The 26,242-nt window shown below is 38.4% G+C and overlaps 1 protein-coding gene across 4 annotated transcripts in view; it reads left to right on the forward strand.

Annotated features, from left to right (window-relative positions):
- CCNY (cyclin Y) overlaps positions 1 to 26,242 on the forward strand; it is a 128,968-nt gene that overhangs the window by 73,762 nt on the left and 28,964 nt on the right. For 2 of the 4 annotated variants that reach the window (XM_040591810.1, XM_040591812.1), the window contains 5 exons: positions 2,315 to 2,389; positions 7,055 to 7,063; positions 8,214 to 8,248; positions 19,140 to 19,240; positions 22,778 to 22,813. In XM_040591810.1, coding sequence (XP_040447744.1) covers positions 2,315 to 2,389; positions 7,055 to 7,063; positions 8,214 to 8,248; positions 19,140 to 19,240; positions 22,778 to 22,813 — 256 coding nt within the window. Of the gene's footprint in view, positions 1 to 2,308; positions 2,390 to 7,054; positions 7,064 to 8,213; positions 8,249 to 19,139; positions 19,241 to 22,777; positions 22,814 to 26,242 lie in introns of those variants that run through there. The other 2 variants (XM_040591811.1, XM_040591813.1) reach the window with 2 other exon arrangements.

Below are 26,242 nucleotides of genomic sequence, written 5' to 3' on the forward strand. Positions count from 1 at the left end.
TAACAGTTCAAGAGCTAGTGCTTTTTGGTAGTTCGTGCTTTTTTCCAGAAAGGCTTTTGAAGTCCTCTGTTGGTTTGTTGCTTCTGCGTAACAGACTTTCTTAAATAGTTGCAACTTGACTGCAAGATGTGGCAGTTGGTTTTCCTTTCTATTCAGCCCTGCAAGCAGACTGTAAGCCTGTACTGGGTTCTTGTTACTCCTTGAACAGATAATTTTCTAGGCCTGAAGGAAAGGAATGTGTCTGTTCAGTGTTTTGTAAATTGAGTTCAGTTTCGTGTTGCTAGTCCTATTTTGTTGACTGAATTTACGTTGCTGTACTTTAAAAGATTTGTAGAAAATTTATCTGTAGCGGTTTAAAAAAAGTCAGTTTTTGTTTGTGGTGATGTGCTGTTTGATAGAAGATAAAGAGGATGGTAGAAGACAATGTATTTTGCCATTTTAAAATGCTGATTACTCTTAATGAATTGCATCTTGAATTCAGCTTAATGGAAAAATTATCCTGAAATGGAAAACTATCTTTACCAGCACTGTCTGTCACAATGACTGATTTTTTTTGTCTTCTTCTCTATGTCTAAATAAGATGCAGAAAGTAACATGAAAACATTCCTTCTAATTCACAGTCCTTTCAAGTCAGAACTCCTAGTAGTAAGATGACATTCCTAGAATCTTCTCCAGATTTGGTTGCAAACCGTGGTTTCTGGAAGAATCAAAATGGCTTTCCTTTGAAATTCCTAGATTTCTTTTCCATTGTGGCTTTGATAATAATAATAATAAGCCCCTTTTCCAACTGAGGAATTGCTCTTCTATGTTTCTGGGCTCTTCCTTGTATGAAAGAGCATTTTTATTTCAGAAGTTATGTCCTGGTAGCAGCAGCATGTTGAGTTGATCATCTCATGGGCTGCAGAATGCAGGGAGATGAAAAGGAAACCAAGAGAGCATAAAGGGGGAAAATACAAGTAGAAAGTACGTTTGTAGAGAGGTGTGTGGTCAGGAGAAAAAAGCAGGGAAGTGAAAGACCTAGTAAATCAGTAAATAAAAGGGAAAGGGATGGTGATGGATGGTGAAGGAACAGGGAAAGCTGTAGACAGGAGAACTTGACCCCTGGGCAAAAAGTCTTTGTTTTGTTTTTGTAAGACCTGGGGCTTGATTTCCAGTTTTGCTGAGCTTTCACAGAGGTATGAAAGGGGAGTGAGAGAAATGTAGAAAGCCTGGGATAATCACAGAAGAGAAACTTATCAGTGCTCGTATGTAGTCTCACATAAATGTCTGCTTCAAATGCAAAAGAATGTGTATCTAGAGATCAGGAGAATGTAAGAGAACTAAGGCTGAGATAGCCACACTGGGAGAGCAAGAAAACGCTGAACAATTATGTGCTGTTTTTAGTGGCATGCTTTGAAGTGGATGTGGGCATGTAAGTTTTGACAAATTGATAAAGGAATGTAATCTGGGAACAAATAAATTAAATGGTTTTTAACCTTGTTAGGGAAAATAACATTCATAGAAGTTCATATATAATATAAATTATACATTAATATTATATAAATTATACATTAACTTTGAAGGCCCTTTTATAACTGCCGTAACTTAAGATTTCTTTAACTTTTTGTCTGGGTATGGTTATAGTCTTTAATACAGATACAGGTATTTTAGTCAGACATATCATCATAGTGATGACTATGTGCAATAGATTAGAATCTTTAACCTGGTAAATGTTTTGTAGGACTGGTTTGGTTTCGTTTTTTTGTGGTTTTTTTAGAAGTTGTCACAGCAAGGAATATGTTCATCTGTGAACTATCAGGAAAGTTTCAGTTTTTTTGTAATCGTGACCGCTCTGGCCTAGACTTAACTTGTTTACATTCAGCTGCAATAACTGCTTATTTTAATCACATCTAATCTTGGAAACCCATCTATCTACAGAGGGTTGCATATGTAATGCTTAATTCTTCTATAATTACATATAACGAGCTGTGTTCCTGTGCTTGGCAGTAGCTTTGGGGCATGGTGGGAAGAAATTGATTGTAAATGGATAATTCCTGACTTCTTGTTTACAGACTTCTCAAGCGGCTTTATCTGTTTTAATCCAAAAAGCAGCCCTTAGAACTGAAGTCTAATCCCAAAGCTGTGTTGATGTAAATGATTTGCATGCCAAAAGAACCACTTATGTGAAGGATAAAAAAGTGGGCCTCAAGATGGATTTTGTTTTAGAATAGCTGCTTAAGTATGTAAACTTGGTCTTATTAAAAATAATGAGATAATCTGTGTATGCCATTGGATAATCATAAATGTTTTTGTGCTATTTTTTTTTTCTTTCCAGATTTGAACATGGAATTCAACCCATCAGATCATCCACGGGCCAGTACGATATTTCTCAGTAAATCGCAAACAGATGGTAGGTTACTGAATTTATTACAGTATTCGCTATTGCAGTTATCTCTAAACCCTTTGTTAGAATGTGTGTGATAGTCTTTTAATATATGTCCCTTGCCAAAAAAAGAGGCTTTTAGAGGCATCATGTTAGCGTTTAAAAAGTCACACCTCTAGTTAATTGTTTTGTCAGACCAGTAATAGAAGGTACAGATTTGAGTCCTGTCACGTACTGAAATTGTGAATTCCAAGTAGTCATCATATCAGAACTACATATATGGAAAGGCTTAGTATAATTATAATTAAAAAATACATTCCTGAAATCCAAAGTTTTCTGTGTAACTGTTTGTTTTTGGTTTTTAAACTGAATGTTAGGCTAGGCTTCTGGAAAATGTGTGGAAAGTATTTTCTTGAGAAAATGCCAGTTTACATTAGCTAAGAAGACAGTCCAGAGTTTCCTCTAATATAGCTGATACTGTAAATGATCTCAGCAGTAGATTTTAATAATAAAACAACCCCCATCCCACCCAAACAGTCTCTCTTCTTCTCTCATTATGAATGATATATAATCATATATTTTCTGGAGGATTGTTTTTTTTATTCATAGACAAAATGATCTCTCTGGAATTACATCTGTTAAACAAGCTTCTTGATAGAGTTAGTAGAATAGAAGCCATTTATTCTGGCTCTCTCATTCTGTGTCGGACATGTATGATGTGTTGGTTTAGAAGTAGATGAATAATCTATGCAAAACACATAATTTTCTACTAAGACTTTTAAAGCTTTTTCTACGTGGTAATTCTGACTGTTCAGTATGAATTCTTTGTCCTTCTTTCTGCTGCCTATAAATGCCTTTTTTTATTTATGTAGTAAATTGCAGTGTCAAACACATCACTTAAAAATAATGTAGTTTTCACGTACTGTATATTTTTTGCTAAGTTTTGAGCATGACTAGAACAAAGAGGATGTACATTTAGGCTGTAACTGAAGAGTTGATTATGTGAGTACCTCTTTTGTCCTTCAGATTGTCCTTCTGAATTCAGCCCTGGTTCTGTCAATGCCTTATTACGTGGTTTTGGATGTGATTTACTGTTCTAATCTGGTTTGGTAGTCTGTAAAATGAATATGATAATATTTCTATAGTACACTGTATTATGAAGATTGATGTCTATTTTACAGTGGTTTTATAGTGTTTTGAGACTGTATAATCCCATATGGATGCCACCTGCTTCTAGTTAAAGCTTGTTGAAGGAAGGGACAAAAAAAAAATTAAATCTGAAGTCCGAGAACTAAAATTTTGATCAGGCCTGTTGATTATTCTTACTTGTAGTAATAGCAATTAATTTATTATAGTATGGAGTTAAGTGTAAGCAGTTTTTAAAATGACAGTTTACACCCATGCTAAAGTTGGTCTATAAAACTTTGTTCTAGTTTAAATAATATGCAGGACATATTTTTTGAATGAGAACAATGAATTTACTGAAACAATATAAATGTTATCAATAGGAGTGTAAGATCTGTTCAGCTATCCTTCATCACAGTGGAAAAATTCCAAAGACTATTCTGCTTGTACAAAAGAAAAAAGATTCTGCAAATATTCATCTGCTGATGTATTGCCAAGAACCATCCTGTTCTGGAGGGACAGTTCACAGCAGTAAGCATTGTGCTTGGCTGTACTTTGGGCCTCTTGTGGATGGAACCAAGTGAGCTGTAGGAGTTATTACAGGAGTTACAACATTCAAGGATGTTGCCTAACACCAAAATGCAATAAAATGCTTGTTAAGGGGAAAACATAAGGGTTTTTTTGTGGTCTGTGGTGGTGTATTCTGACAGCCTGCTGTGTAGTCTAGGGGACCTCCCAAGACTTCTTAAGACAATGTAGAAAGGGACAGCTGAGCTGGCAATGTTGGAAATGCCAAACTTGGGCATGTAACTACCTCTCTCCATTGCTTGTATAGTATTGGACTGGCAAACCTTCCTGTTGACAGTAAGTGAAAATATTTCTGTAGGTAAGACCTACAGACATTTGAAATATGCGTATTGGAGAGTTGAGGGGCATCAGGACTCAAGATTTCATCTAGGATCTGCCTGTGACTCTGGAGTGTATGTCACGTGTTTGCACAATAGGAAATGGCCAAGTCCATCGCTACATGCTAGAGTGACTTGGCAACATTACCTTCAGGCAGTTCCATGTTTGGCTTTCTAGTAGCCCTGTACTCTTTCAGCCTCCCTAGTAATCTTGTAGTAGTGTCCTAGCATAGGAGCTGTTCTTGAGCTGCTTGCGATCAACATGTGAGTGAAGAGCAACAAGCTGACTACCCCGAATACAATGAGACGGGATACGGCACCTCTGGATATTATGTGGTCTGAATTTCCCATTGTTGTGTGAAGCCTGGGTGCCATGCTAAGCATCTAATCTGTCCAGTCCCTCTCAGTCAGTAGTCTGAATGCATCCTTAATTACCTGAGAGTTTAATTAATCTGTAGAAAAGTTGAAAACACAGTAAATGTTAATTCAATTCCTAAATAAAGTAGCTCTTCCAAATGTTTCCAACTCTTGTGGGAATTTTCTAGGTGCTAAATCTTGCATGAGTAATTCTCCCTGTTTAGGGAGCTAGTAAAGCATTTCACCTTTTATGTCATTTAATTTCTGTGAGAGCTTTATGGAAGTTCTCTTTTGTTTGCTTAGTTTGGCCTGTAAGCAGCATGGTCTAGGTGACTACAAAGCCATGTGCTATTTAGTGTGTGGTTGTGGTTAAGCCAGGCTTTCCAAACCTTAGCACTCCAATTATGTAACTTCTTTTCCTTACAATAGCAAGAAGGCAACTTATAATAGCAAGTTGCAGCTTCAGGGGACTGGTAATGGTCTTTCCTGTTAAGTGGGTTACAACTCTCCACCTCTCCTAACTTACATTAGGCTTTTACACTTCCAATGTGCTGGCTAAATTTTGGAGTATCCGTGCAACAATGGGCTTCAAAGAGAATTTTGAATTCTTATTTATGTAATGGATGGAAGTGAAGTAAGCTACACTTACTCTTTAATGTTAACTAGGATTAGTCTCCTGTCTTGGATAAAACAAAAAGAAATTATTTACAAGCTCCCAAAATGCAAGAAATTTTTATTGATATAATCCTTAAGGAGTGTGTCTTTGATCCTAATATGGGCAACCTTAAGATAGCGTATAGGAATTGCACGAAGTTTCTATTACAGCTCAATGAAAAATACATACATACATACACACACACATACATACATATATATGTATGTGTGTATTTCCTCACTCCCTTTTGTTTCAGGATAATGTATTTTCCTACTGTTGTAAAGTTTCAACAGTAACAGTTGAAAGTGCCTGCAGAAATAGGAGCAAGTCATTGACCTCAACATTAGCAAAACCAAGACAATTTGGCAGGATCTCAGTCTCCACTTGAAAAGTTCCATTCCAACTTTTGAGTTTTAAAATGTTAGAAAGAACATAGAGGTCTCATTGTTTAAACTGACTCTAAATCTGTTCAGCTTCGTTTTGTCAAAAGCTCATGCTTGAAAGCCCAAAGCCTGGCATTGCAGTTAGGAGTTTATGCTACAGAATGGTGGTTAATTATAATACTATGGGCTGGTCTGCTGAAGACCATACTGTGCTGTGTGAGCAGCCAAGTGACAGAATTACCTCTTTATGGTCATTTTAGCTTGGCAGAAGTGGCCTTTTGCCTTGTGCAATAGTTGTCTTTCCCTTGTTTGGAGGGAGGGTCGTGATCACAAAAGAGCAGTTGTGACAAAATGGGTTTCTGCTGTGCCCAGTTTCCCATTGGCATATGTTCTAGAAAGACTTGAGCCTTACGCCATGGCAGAGAGCACCAGTAGCACAAAAGCGCAGCTGCCTTCTTGTAGTCTATCACCTGAGAATCCAGGCTAACTGAATTTCTGTTACATGGGGAAAATAACAGAAAGGAGGTCAACATGGTGCTTAGAGGAATGTGCAGCATTAGCAGTGCTTGAGCAGGAAGAAGTGAGGGGTGCGTATAAATAAGTTAACATATTCTTCTGGAGATTGGAAATAGCAAATGGGAATGATCTGTGAGTGTTATTCTTGCTTGGATAAATAGATAATTGTACTTTCACGAGGAATTGAATAATAGATACAAGGGAAAATACAGAAGATAAAAACTAAGATAGGAGAAAAAAGGTGATTAAAATGGAATTTGGAGTGTATGTGCAGGCTGTCTTTATAGGATTTTGTCCATAAGAACTTTGTGGTATAATTGCGATTAAAACACTTAAATACTTAACTGTCTTCAAAATTTTGCAGTTAATAGGTGTTAATTTTCAGTTATGTACTCTTATTAGGTTTATATGCAGCTTATCAGAATTGTTACTGCCCTTATGTTGTAATATGCAATACTAGACAAATACTTTGGCTGTTCTTAGAAGTGAGTATCTACCATCATTTTGTTGTTTCCCTTTAGATCACTTATGTCCCTTGCTGGTGATAAATGCAGTGCGTGGAGCTTAAGTGTAGTGCAGTGTTTTAGAAGGATTTTAAGCAGTTTAACTCTTTACTAGACAATCAGAATTTTCCTGATGTTCCTGTTTAATTCTGTTTCTTATACAATGTCCGTAATTGTGGATCTGAGCATGTACTAAGTGACATGGCTAACATCTGTCATGTGTGATTCTCCTTTCTGCTCCCTGGGAGGAAAATTATGTAAGGATTTTTATAAGTTTTTTCTTACTTTCTTTTCATTTTATGTCTGCATTAAACACAGTTATTTCACAATATTCACACATACAGCCTTGTTTATGTGAGATTGCTTGCTTATAATAAGTCACGAGTAATGGCTTCTCATCCAACAGGGAATGGACAGGCTATCCTACCATTATGAACACTCTTACTTTGCTGAGTGCGTTGGGTTGCATAGCTTTCAAATCATGGTGCACCAAAGTGCATTTAATCACCTACAGCATGAAACCATTATTATTTTAATCCTGCAGTTTGATTTATGTGTTAGTTGCCTCCAGACTTATATCCTAAATGCTGTGGTATTTTCACTGGAACAGAGCTCCACAGGCTCTCTATGGGGTGAGTTAATTGGGAAAGTGCTTTAAAAAAATTAAATACAGTATATTTTATCAGCTGTAATAAACATTTGCCTGACAATTAAGACTCTATACATCTATCTCCCTTGTTGCTGTTTACTTTCTGAATATTTTGGCTAATTGTGGCTTTGACTTGCAAGCCTTGCTTCTGGTGACTGGTTCATACTCACCAAAGTTATCTATTTTCATTGTTACGTGCGACATGAGTAATAGTTTCAGGCTTGCATCTGATCATTATAGAAGGCAGTGGTCTAATGCATATGGTTTCAAGGCTCCTCTATGGGAGTTAGTGCACAGTAAGCTATGATGGGAATTTGCTAACTCCATGGTGTAGCTTTTTAGGTGCTTTCATACCTGCAAGGTAGTGTAGGCCACTTTGCAACAAGGTACCTTGCATGAAGGCACTGGTGGCTCAGGAGTACCTACACAGAGAACTGGTGAAGGATGGCTAATCCATTGCTGACTTGGACCATAGCTTACTGCATATTAACTTTCCCATGCGGACCAACGCCTGGTGAAGTACCCAAATGGATGAGATTTTTAATCCATCACCACACTAGTGAGCATAAATGCCTTTATGCATACAAATATATATGTTCCTTCTGTGTTTGATATATAAATATACCTGGTTAGTGCAAAAGCAGTTATAATGTTTCTCATAGATAGCCTCCTGTTCTTTTTGTTATAAATAGTGTATAAGAAGCTTGATCGGGAAAAATAGTCATGTAATATTTCTATCATATTTTGTGTTTTTGCAGTGAGAGAAAAACGCAAGAGTCTCTATATAAACCACGTAAGTGAAAATGCCTCGCTATGCAGCTTTCTCCTTGTTGTCTATATTATACAGTAAATAAGAGTTATCACACGTGATTTCTGTATTGGTGAGAAGGTGCTGATGCTTCAAATGTCTGTTCTGCATCAGGATCCAGAAGTATAGGTCTCGGCTATTGAGTTAGTGGAACGGATCTGTTGGTTTGAAGACAGTATCATGCTCACAACCAGTGTACAGAGGTAACTAGTACCTGGGACAAAGAGCTGCACACATTAGTATGATTTCTAAAATTATATACAAAATAATTTTACTCCCAAAACTTCAAATGACGTTTGTATGCAAGTTTGCTTTGCTAGAGAGCTGCAGCACTGGATATTTACAAAGAAGTTCTGAAGTGCCTGACCAGTGTTGATGCGACATAAATGTGGATGACATGTGGTACATGCCGAGTATGAAGATGGGATTTTGATAGGCTTGTGTACCCCAGGCATTTTTCTGTGCAGTTCTCTTCTGTTTGAATCAAATTCTCAGTGAAGCTGAGAGCAAATTCCCTGTAGCCTGCTTTGGGTGCAGGACCAGGCTCTTTGCCCCAGTTAGTATTGTTTTGTACTACTGAAGCACCTGGAACCAGTGCGGTTGCCAGTTATTTAAGCCTTGTGCCGAAACGTCTGGAGTCATGCCTCAGTAAAATTGAGTAGGGGAAGAACTAATTGTCTTCTAAATGGTATTTACCTTCAGGGTGAAATGGGGGAAAGTTCTCAAACTTCCCTCTGTCTGCAAATATAGGCCATCATTTCATGAATCATTTTTAAGCTGGTACAGCTGTTGAAAAAAACAGATGTGGTTTATAGCCTCTGCAGCCCTTTGTGTGGGGGCAGATGTCTGTGCGGCTCCAGGTAAACTAGATTGGGGCATGAATGCAGGTAGATTCAGCACAGCTAAAAGCTAAAATGAATATGCTCCTCAATGTGATTCACTTCAGGGCTTGTACTTGTAGAAAGGGAGGGGAGGCACGGAAGCAGGAACGAGCCACTGAGTGGGGTGAGAAGGCAGGACTGCTTCATTTGTTGACAGAACTGGTTTGTGCTGAGTGTTTCTGGAACTACTGCCTGGCTTCAAAAGCAAGCTGAAATTTTTTGGTTTCTCTAGAGTTAAGATTTTGAGGAGTTGTGAGACACTGTGAGACTTATAAAAGCCTTAAGGTTGGCCTCACTAGGTTAGTGGATATTCTCAATGCTTCTCGCCCTGTAAAACATTTCCATTGTTCACAGTGCATGTGAGGGTGGTTTCCAGTGCACTTGTGTTGTTACAGAATTACTTGCAAAGCTAATGCACTGGGTTCCTGCAAACTTAATAATGTATGCTCAGTAATTTCCAGCATGCTTTTTAGCCTCAAATTTGGAGAGTTCAGTGCAAAAAAAGTGAGGATTTAGGCAATGCAAAGCAAGGTACTAACTGAGTTTCTGTGACTACCTTATGACATAGATGAAATTATTGCATATCCAGAATCTTTTCATGTCATGTAAAAGATGTGTGCTGCATTAGGCAGACTGAGAGTGGATTCCTCTGGAAGATTGAACAAAGATGACTATTACAAATGCTGCTGGAAGCACAGTGCTGCAGACTCTGGTATGAAATATTTTTAGGCAGTGCTGGACTTGTTGCAGAAAAGGGAAGGGTGATCATGTCACGAAGGGGCTGTATTGTTGGGAGCGCAATACAGCAGCTTACGCAGTTGGTGCCCTAAGCACTGTACCTCTTCCTAATTTTTTTGTTTTTTTCAAGTATTGTTCAAAGCATTGGCTAAGGTTGCAGCAATGTAAACTTCCCGCAGTAGTCTGCTTTATTGCTACCTTAAGTCTGAATTCTTTGTACTGACAAAGTACTTCATTTGAGTTACAAAGCTAAAAATAACCTTTATGAAGCTGAAGTCCTAACCATGGCTTTCTTTGTGTGTCTTTACAAGTCAGTTAATTTTTTTTAGACAATACTCATAGCTTGTTTTCAAATGTGCCCTGTGATATTTAAGTTGTTACTTCAGCACACCTGTGAGTATTCATTCAGCACCTCCTTAATATTCAGTCTGCTAAAGCTGACGCACAAACTGGTGATCGTTTTTGAAATGATTGCTGTGGCCTTTAACTGACAACTGTGTTTAGGTTTGTAGACTGCAGGGACCCATCCTAATTTTCCTAGACTGCCTTGTCTGGAGGAATTTGAGGAAATAGATTTAATGATTGTAATGTGACAAATAATGGGTAATATTTACACGATAAAGAAATTTATGGTATACCCTATTGGTTGTTCTGTTCTTTTCCACCATTTTTCAGTGTGTGCTAAGTGCATTTTGAACAGGAGCTATTGCTAGTTATGTGTTTCCCTGTTGATGTCAAGTGCTGGGTCTCCACATCTGCTCTGGAGGAAGCAAGCCAGCGGACATAAATTTTGGAGCATTGTTTTTTGTCTTCCTTTTACAAGAACTCCTCGCCATAATGCAGCACTCCTGTGGCTTTTCCATAACATCATCTTTCCTTTTTTTCTCTTCCAATTCTTTTATACTTACTCTCCTTTTGTGATAAATAACCAAGATGAGCAACAAAATATATTTATCCCTTTGTGCAGTATCTTACTGGTTACTTTGTAGGCAGAGTTGAACATCTCCCAAGTGATTAGGGTGGCTAGCAAAGAGGAATATCGAGAAGAGTTGTGCTTTTTCTTTTTTAACTGCTTGCCTAGTTCTGTGTAGTAGCAGATGAGAATAGCAGTTTATATAAACACAGTTTCAGACTGTTACCTATGAAAAAAAATATTGAATTAATATTGACTCTTCCTCATTTTAAAATGCATTTTCTCAGTATGATCATGCCATTTTTCTTTTCCTTTCTTTCTTCCTTTTGTTTCTAGAATATTTTAATTGGCTGGATAGTTTCCTTTGATCCTGAATACTGATACTAGGTTCCTGCTTTGATGTGTTGCTCTTTGTCAAGGGCTGGCAGTTGCCATGTTTCTGATTCACCTTGTCAGTGAATGTCAGGTATGATGGAGGAAGCCAGCAGCTGTTCTGGTTTTGGGGTGGGGAAGGCAAGGGGGAGGGAATAGAAGTGGGGGGTGACAGGGTGCTATGAGAATGCTGTCATCAGTCTCCCCACAGAGCCCAGGGAGACAGACGACAGTTTGGGGATGGTGCTGGAACCTTTGCATCCTTGTAGGTGCTGGAAGTTACCTACCCACAGTGTACCTGGCGTGTTCGCTTTCTTCCAGTCTATTTTAATTTCTGAACAGTTGCAGCAGACTCCCCTTTCCTGTTGAACTGGCAGTTGCTGGTTTTTGTTACGGCTTTAATGCTGCTTCAGTGTGCGCTTGTCTTTTAATCTTTTTGGTCAAGCTGCTGAGGGGATAAAGATGCAGACTGATACAGAGGCATTTCCTCTTGCAGAGAGGAGAGATTGCATCAGTATCTCTGTACAAGGAAAGCAAACAGGAAGACGTATTTTACGTTTTTTGAGGGGGTGGGTGAAGAAAGAGTGAAATTTTTATTATTGTTTGCAGTATCTGGTTCTTTGTACTGGGTGATTATTTTTTTGCAGGGAAGGAAGCAGGACAGGGGAGGCAAAAGTTATCTCCATCGAGTTTTTCTAGAAGTTTTCCCTTTCAGACAAGATTAAAGTTCTCTGTTTGCCAAAGTACTTTCTCTTCTTGACAAGATATGCTCTTAAAGTCGAATCTGTGTTTATGAGCAGTAATGTCCAGTAAAAATAAGGAATATTTTTTGGACATTGGAATATTTCTGAAGGAGGATAAAGGGAAGGAAAAGGGAGGGAAGAAAAAGGGAAGGAAGATAAAGGGAAATTATAACTGTGGGTTTTTTTTTTTCTTTTCTGGAGACTTTTCCTCAGCCTTGTAGAATCAGCTTCCTTTCAGATCATCTTCTACTGTCTGCTACTCAGCAACTGGATGTTCAAATCCCAGCAGCCTAATACTGGTTTTATCATTTCAATTAGAAAAACTAACACCTATGTATAGACCAAAATTTTTTCAGCATCTTGGGAAGAAGTTTCTGGGCATCATTCATGTCAGAACCCCTTGGTCCCTGTAGTGATTCGCAACAGGGGAAGCTTCTTTCCAGGCAGCCCTGCTGATGGGGACTGGCAGAGGACAGAGGGGTCCTTTGCTGTACGTGGTGTGGCACAAGCAATTTCTGTGAGCCTTTTTGTATGCTTGAAATGATATATGGTATTTGTTCTTGTGTAGTCCCCAAATTTTCTTGTCAGGTTGGATAATGAGGCTGTTCTGCTTCTCTATTGTAAAACCACTAGGGATGTGACTGATAATCAAAAACTTCCAGCTAGTGATTGAGAGTCAATAAGAAACATGCTGAAATGGGAACAAAGCCTGAAAAGTAGTTTAATCTGTGAAAAATGCAAAAGCACAACATAAAATGTGAAATGTTGGTTTTAAGCAGACTGCCTGAGGCTGGGTATTGTAAAGGTTTATAATTGCTGTCCAAATTCCTTAAGGTATTTTAATTAACATTCCTTAATCAAAGAGAAGGAAAAAGATAAACTGGAAGATAGATTAGAGGCTTCTCAGGTGCTCTTGAAGCTCTCCTAGAGATTGCTTAATGTAGTCTTTGCTCCTCTCCATTGCAAGATCACAAAAAAGCAGGTCTAGAGGGGGCCTCTATAGGCCATCTGGCCCATCCAGCAGATTCCCTAGGCTGATGCTGTTCCTAACAGATGCTGTCTAAGAAGCTTTTTCAGGTTTCCAGTAAGTTGGAATGAGCAAGTTTTCTTTAATGGCTTACCTAAGCTTACTGTTTGAAATGTTTTTTTTTTCTAGTGTCTTTCAGCCCCTTGCTTTTTTCCTGTTCTCTGAAGAATTTTACCTTTTCTATCAGCCTCAAGGCAGTAAGTTATATGAAGTGACAAACTTGTTGTAGGGGGAGGAACACAAGATAACTTTTGGGGTAGAATGAGAACATGTGGGAGGGTTCTTTTACAAGGTTGCTATACAATACTTGCTGTGCTGGGAGCCTAGTGAAGTCCCTCTGGTCAAATTGCACAACACTAGCAATTATATGCTATGTAAATACAAGCCTTTGAGCTGCTTTTAGCATTCAGAGAAATATTTAATCTTGCAGGTTTGTAAAGCAGAGCACTTTATCAGTGGTTAAGTAGGGCCTGTGGTGTGCTGCAGAATTTACCAGCGGTTGCTGAGCCCCCCAGGAGCTCAGTGGTATGCTGACATAGTTTTCCATAACTGACATGTGTAAGGACAAGCTCTGAGAGCAAAAAATGTGCAAGTACAGATCTAGGCCAAGGCATCAGTTTTGGACATTAATCAAACACTGGTGAAGCTCATCAATTGAGGAAAAGTTTGAATCATGCCGTGACTGGTGAGGTACAATGAGTGTGATTCAAGAGTGGCTGGACTAGATCTTTTTTTTTAATTATTATTGTAGATGTTGGCAGAGAAAGGTAAGCATACAGTGCTGCAGTTTCCTATAGCTTTTGTTTGGGTGCATATATCCAGATCGAACCACTAAATGTAGACAATTGTGCTGTAGTATCAAATTGTGCAAGATGAAGAAGATAAATGCAGAGCTTTGCAGAGCCATGCAGAGAATTGTGTTGCATGGCTTGCTCGATTTTTGGAAGCACTTTGTTGACCTGTAAAGTCATGTTTCTTCTGTGAAAAATGTTGTCAGAACTAAATCATGTCCAGAAGCAACAGAAGATTCCCAGGATAGGAGCCTCCCTTTTCCAAGTCAGCAGCAGTCCTGGTATTTTTGCTTGCTGTTGTAATTTGGCTCCATGTGTACTTGTACATGCCAGTTTTGCCTATTAGCATTTTGGCCAGCCTCTGCTGCCTGGAAGCTAACAGGCATGTCTCCACAGACGGGTGCAAGCCAGCCTCAATTTTTTCAATGGAGGGAGCTACTATTAAATGGTTAAAATCATGCAGTAACTTACACCTGGTTTGATGGAAGAGGAGACAGTACTATCATTATTTAGGACAGAAGCTGCAAATTATCTTTTGATGGACAAATGCAAAAGAACACTAGAAAAGGCCAAAGCACCTCTGTCAAACTGGAAGCTGACTGGCTGAAGGCCAGCTCTGGTACAAAAGCTCTGTATAGCTTCATTAGGGGAGTGTTGCACCCAAATGAACAAATCCTGCTGAGCATCAGGGCAGAGTGCCATACTAGCGTTGCTAAAGAGCTTCCAGGACACAGCTAGCTGGCTAGTACAGTTCTGAGGGTGGCTTTTTGGTCCGCGTGTTTCTACCCCAGAACACCCTGGAATAACTATTTTAACAAAAGAAATAGTAGTGCTTCCCCTTTCCCCACAAATTTAATTTCTGAGTGATGCTAAAATGAAAGCTGAGAGAAATTAATCCTTTTCTGTATTCTCATTGTAAATTAGTTAGGAATTTGTTGTGATTCCTTTCACAGCAGGTAGATAGAAACAGTTCTGTGGAGCGAGTATGATTTTGATGGCAAACTAAGCCATTCTGCTTCTGGTAAGATGTATTTTATGTAAACTTTCAGTAAATCCTGTTGTTCACACATCTGAAAACAAATGTCATTTGGAAAGTTGGAAGGTTTCAGAATGAAGCATGGAGAAAAATGAAGCAGTGATAATTCCTTAGTACTAGTTGTGTGAGAGGGAAAACCGGCTGTTTTTAAGAGCTAGAAACACCTGGCATTAATGGAGGTATGTTGAATCTTGATTTCTTGGAGCCTGTTCTGTAACACATGTAAAAGCTTAGCAAGTTATAATGCAACTTTTTCCATTTTACATCTTTTTCTGTAAAGAAAGAAGTTCCACAGAACAGGAATTATGCATTTATTGTAACCTATAATCCCTGAATTTCTTAATGAACATCTCTGTTCAAATGCGGAAAAATAACAGCTGCTTCTGGAGTAAAGAGCTACAAATCCTCCCCACAAAAAAAAAAAGTAATCACAGAAGTGATAGAAAACTGGTCCAGAATTCATCTCAAGAGGTTGTTCAATCTGGTTTCCTGCCTAAGAGCAGAATCCTCAATCGAAGGTGTTCCTGGCATATGTTTGTTTTATGTCTTCTTTACAACTTTCAGTGATGGAGATTCTATCATGGCTCAAGTCACTCAAGGTGTCCCTGCTATTAGAAAAAAGTGGTGATTTGGGTTTGCTTTGGGTTTTTTTTGCCATCACCTCCTCTCACACTTTCATGTCCAATCTTAATTTTCCCTAGTTCACTATAAGCTTTCTCTTTCTTATCCCATCTGCAAAAGTCATGGAGAACAACGTTCTCTTCTTTGGAACTCCCTTCAACATGACTTAAGGTCATTATTGTTCCACTGTTCCTGGAGAAAACCTCTCCAGTCTTTTGGGTTTTCCTTCTAAGTCAGGTTTTTCAAACCTCTGATTAATCTTGCTGCTCTCTCCTCCTGACTCTCTGAAATCAGTTCATCTTTCTTGAACTGCAGGGGTCAAAACTGGACATAAAATTCCAGCTGAGCAGAGTGGAAGGGTGCTCTGCTTTGTTGTATGCATGGTAAATCTGTAAAACCTATGTGATATTTTCCTGTTCTATGAAAGAGTCTTCTGCAAGTTAATGCCACTGCAAATTGAGTAAAAAATACTATGATTCTTATAACTTATCAAAGTTATTGCTCAAAATTTTACATTGAGTAGACCAGACCTCTTTGGAATGTCCCTTACTTCAGCCTTCTAATTTGAAAGTGATCCCTGGGTGACCAGAGTACAGTTTTCCAAGTAGTTTTTACCTGCTGTTTTGCCCTTTCCTTGTTTTGCCCTTTGGGAATTTTATGCAAGATGAAATCGGAGGCCTTGCTGAAGTTGAGAAGCATGATATCTACTGAATCTCAGCTTGGGTACAAAAATATCACTACTACAAGTTAAAGGATGTATAAAGTGAATCCACTTCATATCAGTACTTTTAATTTGTAAATATTTGTGATGGCAGAGATTGTCAAGGCCCCACGTGTGTCCTACGCTCGCTGTCATGTTTGTATGTCAAGACTTGCAAAAGGAGCTATACCACTCCTTTCTTTCCCACGTCAGCCCTGATGGTGGGGCAGAACCTGAGCAGGGATCCCATTAATGTTTAGGGGGGGTTGCTAGTTTCTTCAAAGGGTCTATATTCTTTCTCAGCTCATCCAATTCTTCTTGTTTAAAGCGTCTCTGACTTGTCTAAATGGAAGGTTTTTGTGGTCAGCTGTGGTGGATTCAAAATGTGAATTCATTTAAGCTTCTGTACGATTTTGGATATGGACTTACCCCGTTGAAATGGACCCAGAAAGGGGGTTTCTCTACAGGACAGCGCTGAATACTGAGGTGATGATGCTCAGTAACCTCTCTTGTCCTTTGCCAGGGTGGGGAAGGTTCCTGTGCAGGATTTTATGGAGGTTCAGAAAAGACTATTTGACTGAACTGTGGGGACTTTAGATGTCTTCCAGCTTAGTCAAGCTAAAATATGAAACAGAGTGTTTTCCAGTAATTTGGAAAAGGCAGAAAATCTGTTACCTGGCATACCGTATGGCTGCAGTTGGATGTCAGGGTAGAAGCTGGGAATGTTGATCTACCCATAGGTTGGTTATTCACATGGCACAAATGTGTGTATCTACCCGCGATAGTAGGTTTACACTTGGCACCATTCTTCAGACTGGGAGAGGTACCCCTTCCTGCCAAATTGTTATGAACAGAAAGTGAGGCATGAGACGCCACATATTTTTCTGAAGTGTGAAAAGTTCTAAGCTGAATGAAGTGTGATGTGGGCTGAAAACCGTGAGGAGTTCTGTGAGATGGTGGTTTCAGAAAGAAGGTGTGTGGTCCTCATTATTGAGTTAGAGTGTTGTTTACATAAGAAAATTTAAATTGGATGGTGGTGTTGCTAGAGTTGTTTTCTGTTTTTTACTCATACTGGCCTTAAATGAATCCGGTCCATTTATCTTAAATTTTATTTAAACCTTTAAGACTGTTGATACTTAAAATGTAGAATTAAAACTTTCCATGTGCTTTTTTTTTTTTTTTTTAAATAATGATGCTGAAATGCCTGTACCTCTCCCTTTTTTTCAACCACCGGACAGCCTGATTTTTCAGTTGGGTTTAAGTTGATTTGCGTTTATCATGCCTGTGGAAGGTACTCAACAGACTAATCCAGAAATTTGAACTAAACTGTGGCAAATAAAAGCTATAAATCACCAGTCCCCTTGTAATTATCTTTGTATACATCAGTGCTAGATAATACATTTAATGGCATTAATGCTTCCAGTGCTTTTACATTTTGTTTGTAACCTTGCTTAACATATAATAGTTGGAAGGTAGATGGATTGTGAGCTTCCAAAGTGTTATGAAGTATCTTTCCAGACTTTTGGAGAATTTTTGGGAGGGGATAGTTCTCATTTTCTCAGTAAACTTTTTCCCTTCCAAGAAAAGCAGCTCAACCTACTACTTTATTGGTCATGTGAGGGACCTTGACAGAATTTGTTGATGAGCTTTCAAATAATTTGAACATGATGTTTCTGCAATTGTAACAGCTTCAGAAATTATGTGGTTTTTCAATGAACAGAAGACTTTGAATGCTCTTTCACCGATAGCTGGGAGAATTAGAAAGATGACTTGGATGCATGTAGGTTTTACCAGGAATCTGTCTGTTCTCTGTCTAATGAGTACTGCTAAGAACTCTCTTGCCTATGGAAAATGAAACATTAGTGAGATGATGGAGTGCTGGGACTTGTGATAATATTTGTTTTGGAAATTAGGCAGGGAAAGATATGCTGAGGTAATAGTCACAGGACTTAGATAATACTCAGTTGCTCTGAGCTGGGAAATGCCTGTGGATTCCCCCAATGGTATTGGCATTGGTCTCGCCACTGAAATGCTGGAAACAACACTCATTGTAAGGCAAATTAAAATCTCCATGTTGATGTGCCAACTGAATTTTAAACCTATTCTGTTGTAAGTTAAACGTGTAATTTGACTGGTCTTAACTTTCTTGACACAGGTTCTTGGTCAAGTTATTCACCTAGTGTAGTTAGAATAAGCAATCAAAGGGCATTAATGACTGTCATAGCTATTAGCTGGAGTGATGAAGCTATTCTCTTTAGACCGGTGGAGTGCTGGCTGCTCTAAACAGCTGAAGGAGAAGCCTTCTCAACAAAAAGTCTTCAGAAATAACTAAAGTTGTCAAATACAGTTTTGTGGCTGAGCTTTCCAATGTTTTCCTATGGGAGTGCAGAAATAGGATTGAAATCTGTTGAAAACTTTCTCTGTTAAGAAATATATTTCTTCTTTATTTGCATATCCACTTTCTCTTATATCCTTTGATCAATTTTCTTCCTGTCTAATAACAATTCATTCCTGTTTAATTAATTTTTCTGATTTTTTTCCCTGTTAATTTTTAGAGGGTTTAGTAGTTTTAATGTAAAGACCTCTTTCCCCTACTTCATTCTGTTAAAATTTGTTTGGTTTTTTTTTAATCTTCTTTCCTCCAAGCATGGTTTTGCATCTGTTTCTAAATCAACCTTCATTGTTAACATGATTTCTTTTTCACTCTTCCATTTACTCTTTTGGAATGAGGACAGACACAGATCATGTTCATATTTGCTTTCCGAATGTATGTATGTATGTGAGTAAATCTGCACATTTTTTGCATGGCTTTGGGGAATGAGGGATGGAGGGGAGACTGGAACTTGAAAGCACTAGTCAAGGTTCAGGAGGTGATTGTTGTGACTTTTCACTGGTGATTATTTCTGAACTTTCTGAACTGCTTCAAAACATGATCACATTACTCTGTGTGTCACTGTAAGAGACAGAGAAATTTGTTTTTTCTAAATTCTTACATCTCAGAAAAATGCTTTGGTATTACATAATTGCCATTGTTCTTTTGCATATTTTTCACAGCATCCTCCTGGGCAGTTGAGAAGGAAGTACAGTTCCTGCTCCACTATTTTCCTGGATGACAGCACAGTCAGTCAACCAAACCTCAAGTATACCATCAAATGGTGGGTTTTATAATTCCTTTTTTTTTTTTTTATTAGGACCTACATTATATATGTATTTATACATACCTATTTCTGAACCTTTACTAAGCAAGCTTCAAAGGTTTTAGGTTTTGAAGTAGTAAATTTATTTAATCCAGTTGTGTTCCAGAGGCAAGGAATAGGATGAACAAAGGGCATTACTCTTACTTTGGGTCCATGCAGAATCAGCTTCCCAATACTGCCTATCTCAACAGAAAGCACAGCAGTTAAGGGTCTGATCCAGCAGCTGAAATCCTTGTGCTTCAGTGTTCAACTGGGTGCTTGCTTTGCATGAGTCCTCAAAACTTACTTGGGTACTTGTTTATTCAGAAGTTTGGAATTATCTGAAATTGAAGAGCTCTTTTCTGTTCATGAGAAAATGCTCATTTGCTAAGTTTTCTTTCCAGTTTTCTGTTTGAAATGGAAATTAATTGCTTCCAGATTCATTTCCTTATTGAGTACAGCGGCACTAACAGTTTATTACACAGCAGTGGGGAGCCTTGTATGTGGTGTGCACATTGGCTTACCTTTTTGTGACATCTCAGGTGATTGTTTCAGGTTCCACTGGTGGCATTTTACATTTGGAGAGAAATTACATTGGTATTTATAGAATATTGTTCTTTATATTTTGTACAGTAAGGGGAAGAAATGAGAAAATGAATGGTCAGGCATTTTATGCTGTTTGTTTATTATGATTGCTGGTATACTCCCTTGAGTTGTTTGTAGGTTAGTTACCTTGATGTACTCAAATGTAAAACTGCAGAGGAACTTACATGAGAGACAAATGTATTCAGACTAATGTGTCCAAAGGAGTTAGTAATGTTGATAGTCACCAAAGCATGTTCTTAATTTTTCTGTTTAAGGAAAAAAGAAGGGAGTGGAGAAGGGATTTGCAGTCAGACTGGCACCTAAGTCCTCATCAGCTCTTTCTCCCTGAAATACAATCTTGCTTTTCCTCAAGTTTCTTTAATCAGTAACTTAAAAATTATTCAGATTAACACTTGGAAAAAGGTTTTTTGGTTTTGAGGGTTTTTTTTACTCCTGGAATCTCAATACTTTTCTGCTCTAAAATCCTTTGAATGCAGATTTTGGTGAGTGCAGCCTTTTGGGTGGGTTTCAGGTCCATTTTTGCATTAGAACTGAACCTTCTCCTGGAAAGAAGAGATGGGTTCAGTTGGCCGCAGCAGCAGAGAGGCATTTTCAGCAGGCCATGGTGGCCAGCAGCAGCCTTATGAAAGAGGAGACAGAAAGATAAGCTGGGGGGAGCAAGGTGGGGACCTCTGGGAGAGGCTCGGGGTGTGTGGGGTGTGTGTGGGGGGGTGGGGGCGTGTGGACAGAGCTGTAGGGAGGGGAGGGAACATGTCAGGCTGGAAAAACTGGCTCTGGGTCTGGGCAGGAGTTGTTGTGCAGGGCTGGGGCCAGGATGCCAGCATGGGAAGGGCTGGAAGCTGCAAGAGGTCACAGGGTTTGAAAAGGGGTCATGTGGGGTGAGAAACTGCCCTCTGGCACATTAAGCCTCTGGGCGAGGAGTCTTTTTGTCCTCTTCTTGCCTGTCTGGCTGCACATTTAACAGGTTTAAGGGGTGGGGAGATTGCAGGGTTATTGCTTTTCCAGTACAGCTTCCTTTCTTGCCCCCATCCTGGCAGACTCTGCAGGTGAATGGCTATTGCCTGTAGATATATCAATGAGGGATGTCTCTTGGCCAGCTCGTTTATTTCTTCTGGGTCACGTTATGCACTGGCGTGTTTAAAATATTAGCACATCAAGCTGGAGATCTGCAGCATCAGTGGGGTGGCCAGGGTAGGTGAGGGGAAAGCTCCGTAGGCTTCTTTCCTGCACAGCTAGCTTATGAAAAGCAGAATGAAGCTTGGATCTGAGTTAATCTAGTACAGCTCTGAAAGACTTGCAAATTCTGATACAGATGTCTAAATAGTAAATATTTTCTAAACTCAATTTTACATTTTGTTACAAAAGCAACCATATGGGCACCAAGCAGAGCTCTGAATGTAGATTCTTGCATCTGCTTTCATAAAGTGAACTGGAGCTGCAAGTGTGTTCCTAGGGGCATAATTTAAAATTAAATTTTAGGGCTAATTCATTTTGTGAATAGCTTTCCGTCAAATTAAATTAATTCATAAATGTATTTTTTGTGTTCAGTGAAGACTTTGTCCTTGAAATGTCCATGGTACGCTGTATCTCTTAATTCCTTAAATACGTATCTATAGAAAAAATAAAATTTAAAAAGTATTTGTGTTCTAAAAACTTCTAATGCAGCCAGGTAAAAGCTATAATGCTGATACAAAATTAGTAAAATATATTTACTTTCAAGTAAGAAAAAATATTTTTGAACAGTCATGTAGTGGAAAATACTCAAAAACCAAATCAACCAAAACCAAACCAAAGCAGAAATAAAATTCTGTTAACAGAGTAGCTCAAAGATACTGTTTTCCCAACACTCAAGTGTACCAGTTTTCATGTAAAAATTCTGGAATAAAATTACAGAGCAACCAGTTTACTTTCTTTTTAAAAGGCCTTTTATGGAGAAGAAAAGGTGGGGGTGGAATTTTGTGTCAGTGTAAGACATAAGCATCTTTATAGTGAATCACTGACAAGGCAAATGGTCAACAGATTGAACTGGCGAACTCCCTCCCTCCTCCTCCCCTTTTAGCTTTGACTGGGTTTTATGCTGCTGGAACAAGTAGGGAGGGTGCTGCTTCTGCCTTACCCTACTATAAAACTCATGTCATGAGTAAAGCATGCATCCTTTGATAATGCTGGAGTCATGAGTTGGAAACTGGAAAATGACCATTAGAAACTGCGTCTTAATTTTCTTCAGATTCAGATGTGAATGAGATCAGTTAGTTGTATACATAGGTAAAATCTTAGCTTTCTGTGAACATAAGGATGCTTTTTGTCTTTGTGCAGAATCTAAACGGAGGTACTTCAGTGTGTGGTTGAGAACATGGGAAATGTATAATGCAGTAAGTTATTCAGGGAGTCATCTTTTCTGAGTTAAAACAAGTAACTTGATGATATAAAAATGTAGGAGCCTGGTGTTCAAGTCTGGTATGTAAGTAACTACATAGAAAGACAGCCAAAAGTTAATGGATTTAAATATAAAATCATAAGACAACAGTGATTAAAACCTTTCATGTTAGCCTGGCAGCATTAGCAAACAATAAAAGAGAATATCTAATACCAGTGGTGCTTTGTCTTCAACCTTGGACATCAGTAGTTTTATCATTGACTTTAGTGGAGTAGGGCATTAAATGAAAGGTATGTTCAGCTTGGTATGTGGATTATGAGTATTTTTGTAAGTTCCTTTGTTACTAGTGAAAAGGAGGTGCTTATAAAATTGTCTGTTTACAGCAGTTTTCTGGGTATCTAAGAGCAAACAGAAGAAAACAGCCTGTTGAGCATACTTTGTCACGCATTGTTAGGTTTTAAATTTACATGTTAATATGAAAAATAATATAATTTGACAGCCCTGAGATATTAACGTTGTATTTTTCTTTACAGTGTAGCTCTTGCAATATATTACCACATCAAAAACAGGTATGTGAACCAAATCTTGTACTGAAGATATCTCAGTTTTTTCATATAATCAAAACAAATGAACTGCCCAAACACTAAAAATCCATGCTCTGTTTCTTTCAAAATGTTTTTGGGTGGTAGTTTTCTTATTTCCCATGATAGAAATGAGAAACATATTCTTTTGTATTTATATATATATTATTTTGCTTAGAAAAATAAAAATTAGAGGGTTATGTACCATAAAAATCTGCAAGTACAGCTCAGCATTGAAAAACTGTGATGTTTCAGTGTTTGATTTTATGTGCATGGGTCACTTCTGCGTTGTTACATGTGTTGCAAAAAGAAATCTGAATAGGTCTTCCAGATTTATTTTTTTAGCTACGGTTTGTAAAGTTAGCTGTGTAAATCAGTGATCAGTTAATGTTAATGGATTTTGAAGTAAAAAACATTAATTATATGGTAAGAGTGACATTGAATAGATGTAATTCAAGATGCCTCCGAAACAGAGCAGCTCCTTGGTTTATCTTCTCTGGTGTAGTATGGTTTAGATCTCTGCTCAGTCAAGCTGATTGATATTGAGTAGAAAATAGTTTCTCTAAAAAGTAACTTAGTACATAAATTAGCTCTCCTCATGTTGAATTGTGGTTTTGTATCTTAAATTCCCTGTCCTCATGATATGTCACAGTATCGTAAAATAATATATCCTGACATTTCTAAGGAGAGAGTGTATAAATACTTTTTTAAAAGACTTTTGTATCCATAGCTTTTCAATGTGTCTTTTCAGAGAACTTGGCTTAGATCTTGATCTAACAAGCCACTTACTCGTTTTTAATTCTGGACTGTAAGGAATCCAACTAGAACAAAAGGAATTACTTCTAAGTCTAAAGTTAAGCTGGTACATCATTTGAGACCACGTTTCAGGTCACTGGAACACATCATGCTTCTTGAAACAAGGCTGACATCTAAAGAGAAACCTTTAGAAGTGCACAAGGGCAGAAAGGCTTAGGGCTTGATCCCTGCTGAAAGCACCTAGAAGACTTTCCAAGACGTCAGTAGGCCTTGGACTGAAACATGGCAATGTGCAAAGCAAAAGTTGGAGTGAATTCTTTTCACAAACTTTTAATCTTGTTTCCTAGGAAATGAGACATTGGTGATCATGCTTGGATTACTTGTTTATCCATCTGTGGTTCCTTTTTTTTCCCCCTTCCTTCCATTGTTCCTGGGTTAGTTTGCCTAACTAGTCAATTTTTACTACGCTTGACTAAATACTAGAGATCTCAAAGACAATCAGACTCTAAAGTTTGGTGGAAATAAGTTATTGTTAAATGCTCTGTTAAGTGTCATGCCAACTGAGTAAAAGGCTGAGGAGGATGGCGCGCATTAGGAACTACAAAGGGTAAGAAACCGCAGAAAGAGCAGGAGGAATCCAGAGCCATTGCTTTGTGCCGATTGCCAAGGAGCTGATTTCTGTCTGCAGTACAATAATGCCCATTCGCGAGCCTACAGAACTTGATGTCAATTTGACCTACAACTAGCAGATAGAGAGGTTAAACCTTTATAAAATAAAATAGTGTCCCATATCAGTGTGTTGAAAACAAATACATACCAAATACTATCTGCTTGGGAAACTTGCTATCTGTCCTTTCACTTCTGAGATGGAGAGGTGGCTTATTCCAGAAGAACTGGTGGCTGCTTCTCCCTCTGAAGCTGCCCGGGGCGCGGAGGTGTGTTGTCAATGTGCCCTGTGCTGCACTCGGGACAGATGGTCTCAGCACTGATGCTGGAGCAGGCTTGCGTGTGTCAATTAACAACTGTGAAATCACTGTTCTGTCTTCAGTTGTCTTTGATTTAGGAACAGAGGGACAATGTGATAACAGCATTCAGTTGTACTGGCTGCTGAAACAGCAATAGCAAAACGTACGTTCTCTTTCCTGCCATTACAGGCAAAAAGGAAGTTGTTGACAAATGTGGTAGATTTTGGTTCGTTAGGGAGGCTGGGGAGTAAGAAACCACTGCAACTCTTATATCGACTCGGGGTTGATTTTGACAGAAAACGAGTCAAGCATCTGCTGCACAGGAGAAGAATTCTTTTCAGACAGTATTTAGTTGTTCCTTTTTTTTCGTGTACAGTAGACTTAAAACTAAATTACTTCATAATATTCTGAACTCTCAGCAGTCCCAGTGTTTTGAGAAACAATACAAGAAATAGAATATTCCTTCATATGTTTCCCAGATTTCATTTGACTGTAACATTCTAATTAGTTCTCATTCCTTCTTCTCCCAGTGTCTCCTATCATTGTTACATTGATTGGCTTTCTGCAGCTTTTGTTGTGCTTAGCTATTCAGCAATGTGATGTGGTAAAAGACACATCTATCTTGGTTTTGGAGGAATGCATAAGTATTGGTGCATTTGCTAAATAAATAAACAAAATAATATAAACCCCAACAAACTAACTGTGAAAAACGATGCTTAGATCAACTAGCAGATGGTTCATTTTTAAAAGATAACAATGTGAATTTGTTCTAATGAAGATGAAAACCTGTGAGCTTTTTTTTCTGTGTAATAGATTTTCTTTAGGGTATTCAAATGTGCCTTCATAGCATGCAGCAGCTACAGCATAAAGAAATAAAATAGGAGATTTTTGTTTTGTCTCTTCTCATTGTGAAGGGCCGCAGTTTACTGTAGCAAATCTCAGTGACTCCAGTGAAACTACTTCTGCATTAAGATACTAGCCTTTTTATGTAAGGGTAAAAGAGTCTGGCATAAAATCCTTGCTGATTAGGATTTTTCTATCTCAATTATCTCAATCTGGTTTTCTGTTTTAATTTAGGAACTCCTTTTTTTAACAACAAAAAAAAAAAAAACCCCAAACAAAAACCCCTGTCTATTTCCAGTGTTAGCAGGCTTTATAGCAGAAAAAATGTTGCCATCAGATGTTGAGGTTTGAATGTTGGCTGCTAATAAATACATTTTGTAGATATCAATCCACTGTAAAACTCATGTTTGCATGCTGTGAGTCACGTGCTGTGAGCAGAAAACACATTCGGTGGTTTTTCTCTGAAGAACTCTATGACCAGAGTACCAGAGATGCTATAAATAAAGATGGGATTGTAATAAGTAGGTCACATGGATGCATCTGTCGGGAAAGTGTCCATTTCTAACTGGTACTGTTATACCACTCGCTTTTGTGTTCCTGCCAAGATTACACACAGGAGAAATCTTACATTGCATCCTGGATGTTCGGCTTGTGAAGCTGCATCAGCTTGCATGCCGATCTTGAGCAACAGGGGGACCTGAGAGAGAAATAGCAAATAAAACCAATGAATAGGAATGTTATTTTGTCCGATTTATTTTTGTATGTACTACTTTTTGCTTTCAGAAATCGTTAGTAGAATAACTTCTTCCAAATAAATAAAAAGCAAGTATGTATGAGCTAAAGGGTAACTGTA

This window comes from Falco naumanni, chromosome 4 (assembly GCF_017639655.2).
Source record: "Falco naumanni isolate bFalNau1 chromosome 4, bFalNau1.pat, whole genome shotgun sequence".
NCBI lineage: Eukaryota > Metazoa > Chordata > Aves > Falconiformes > Falconidae > Falco > Falco naumanni.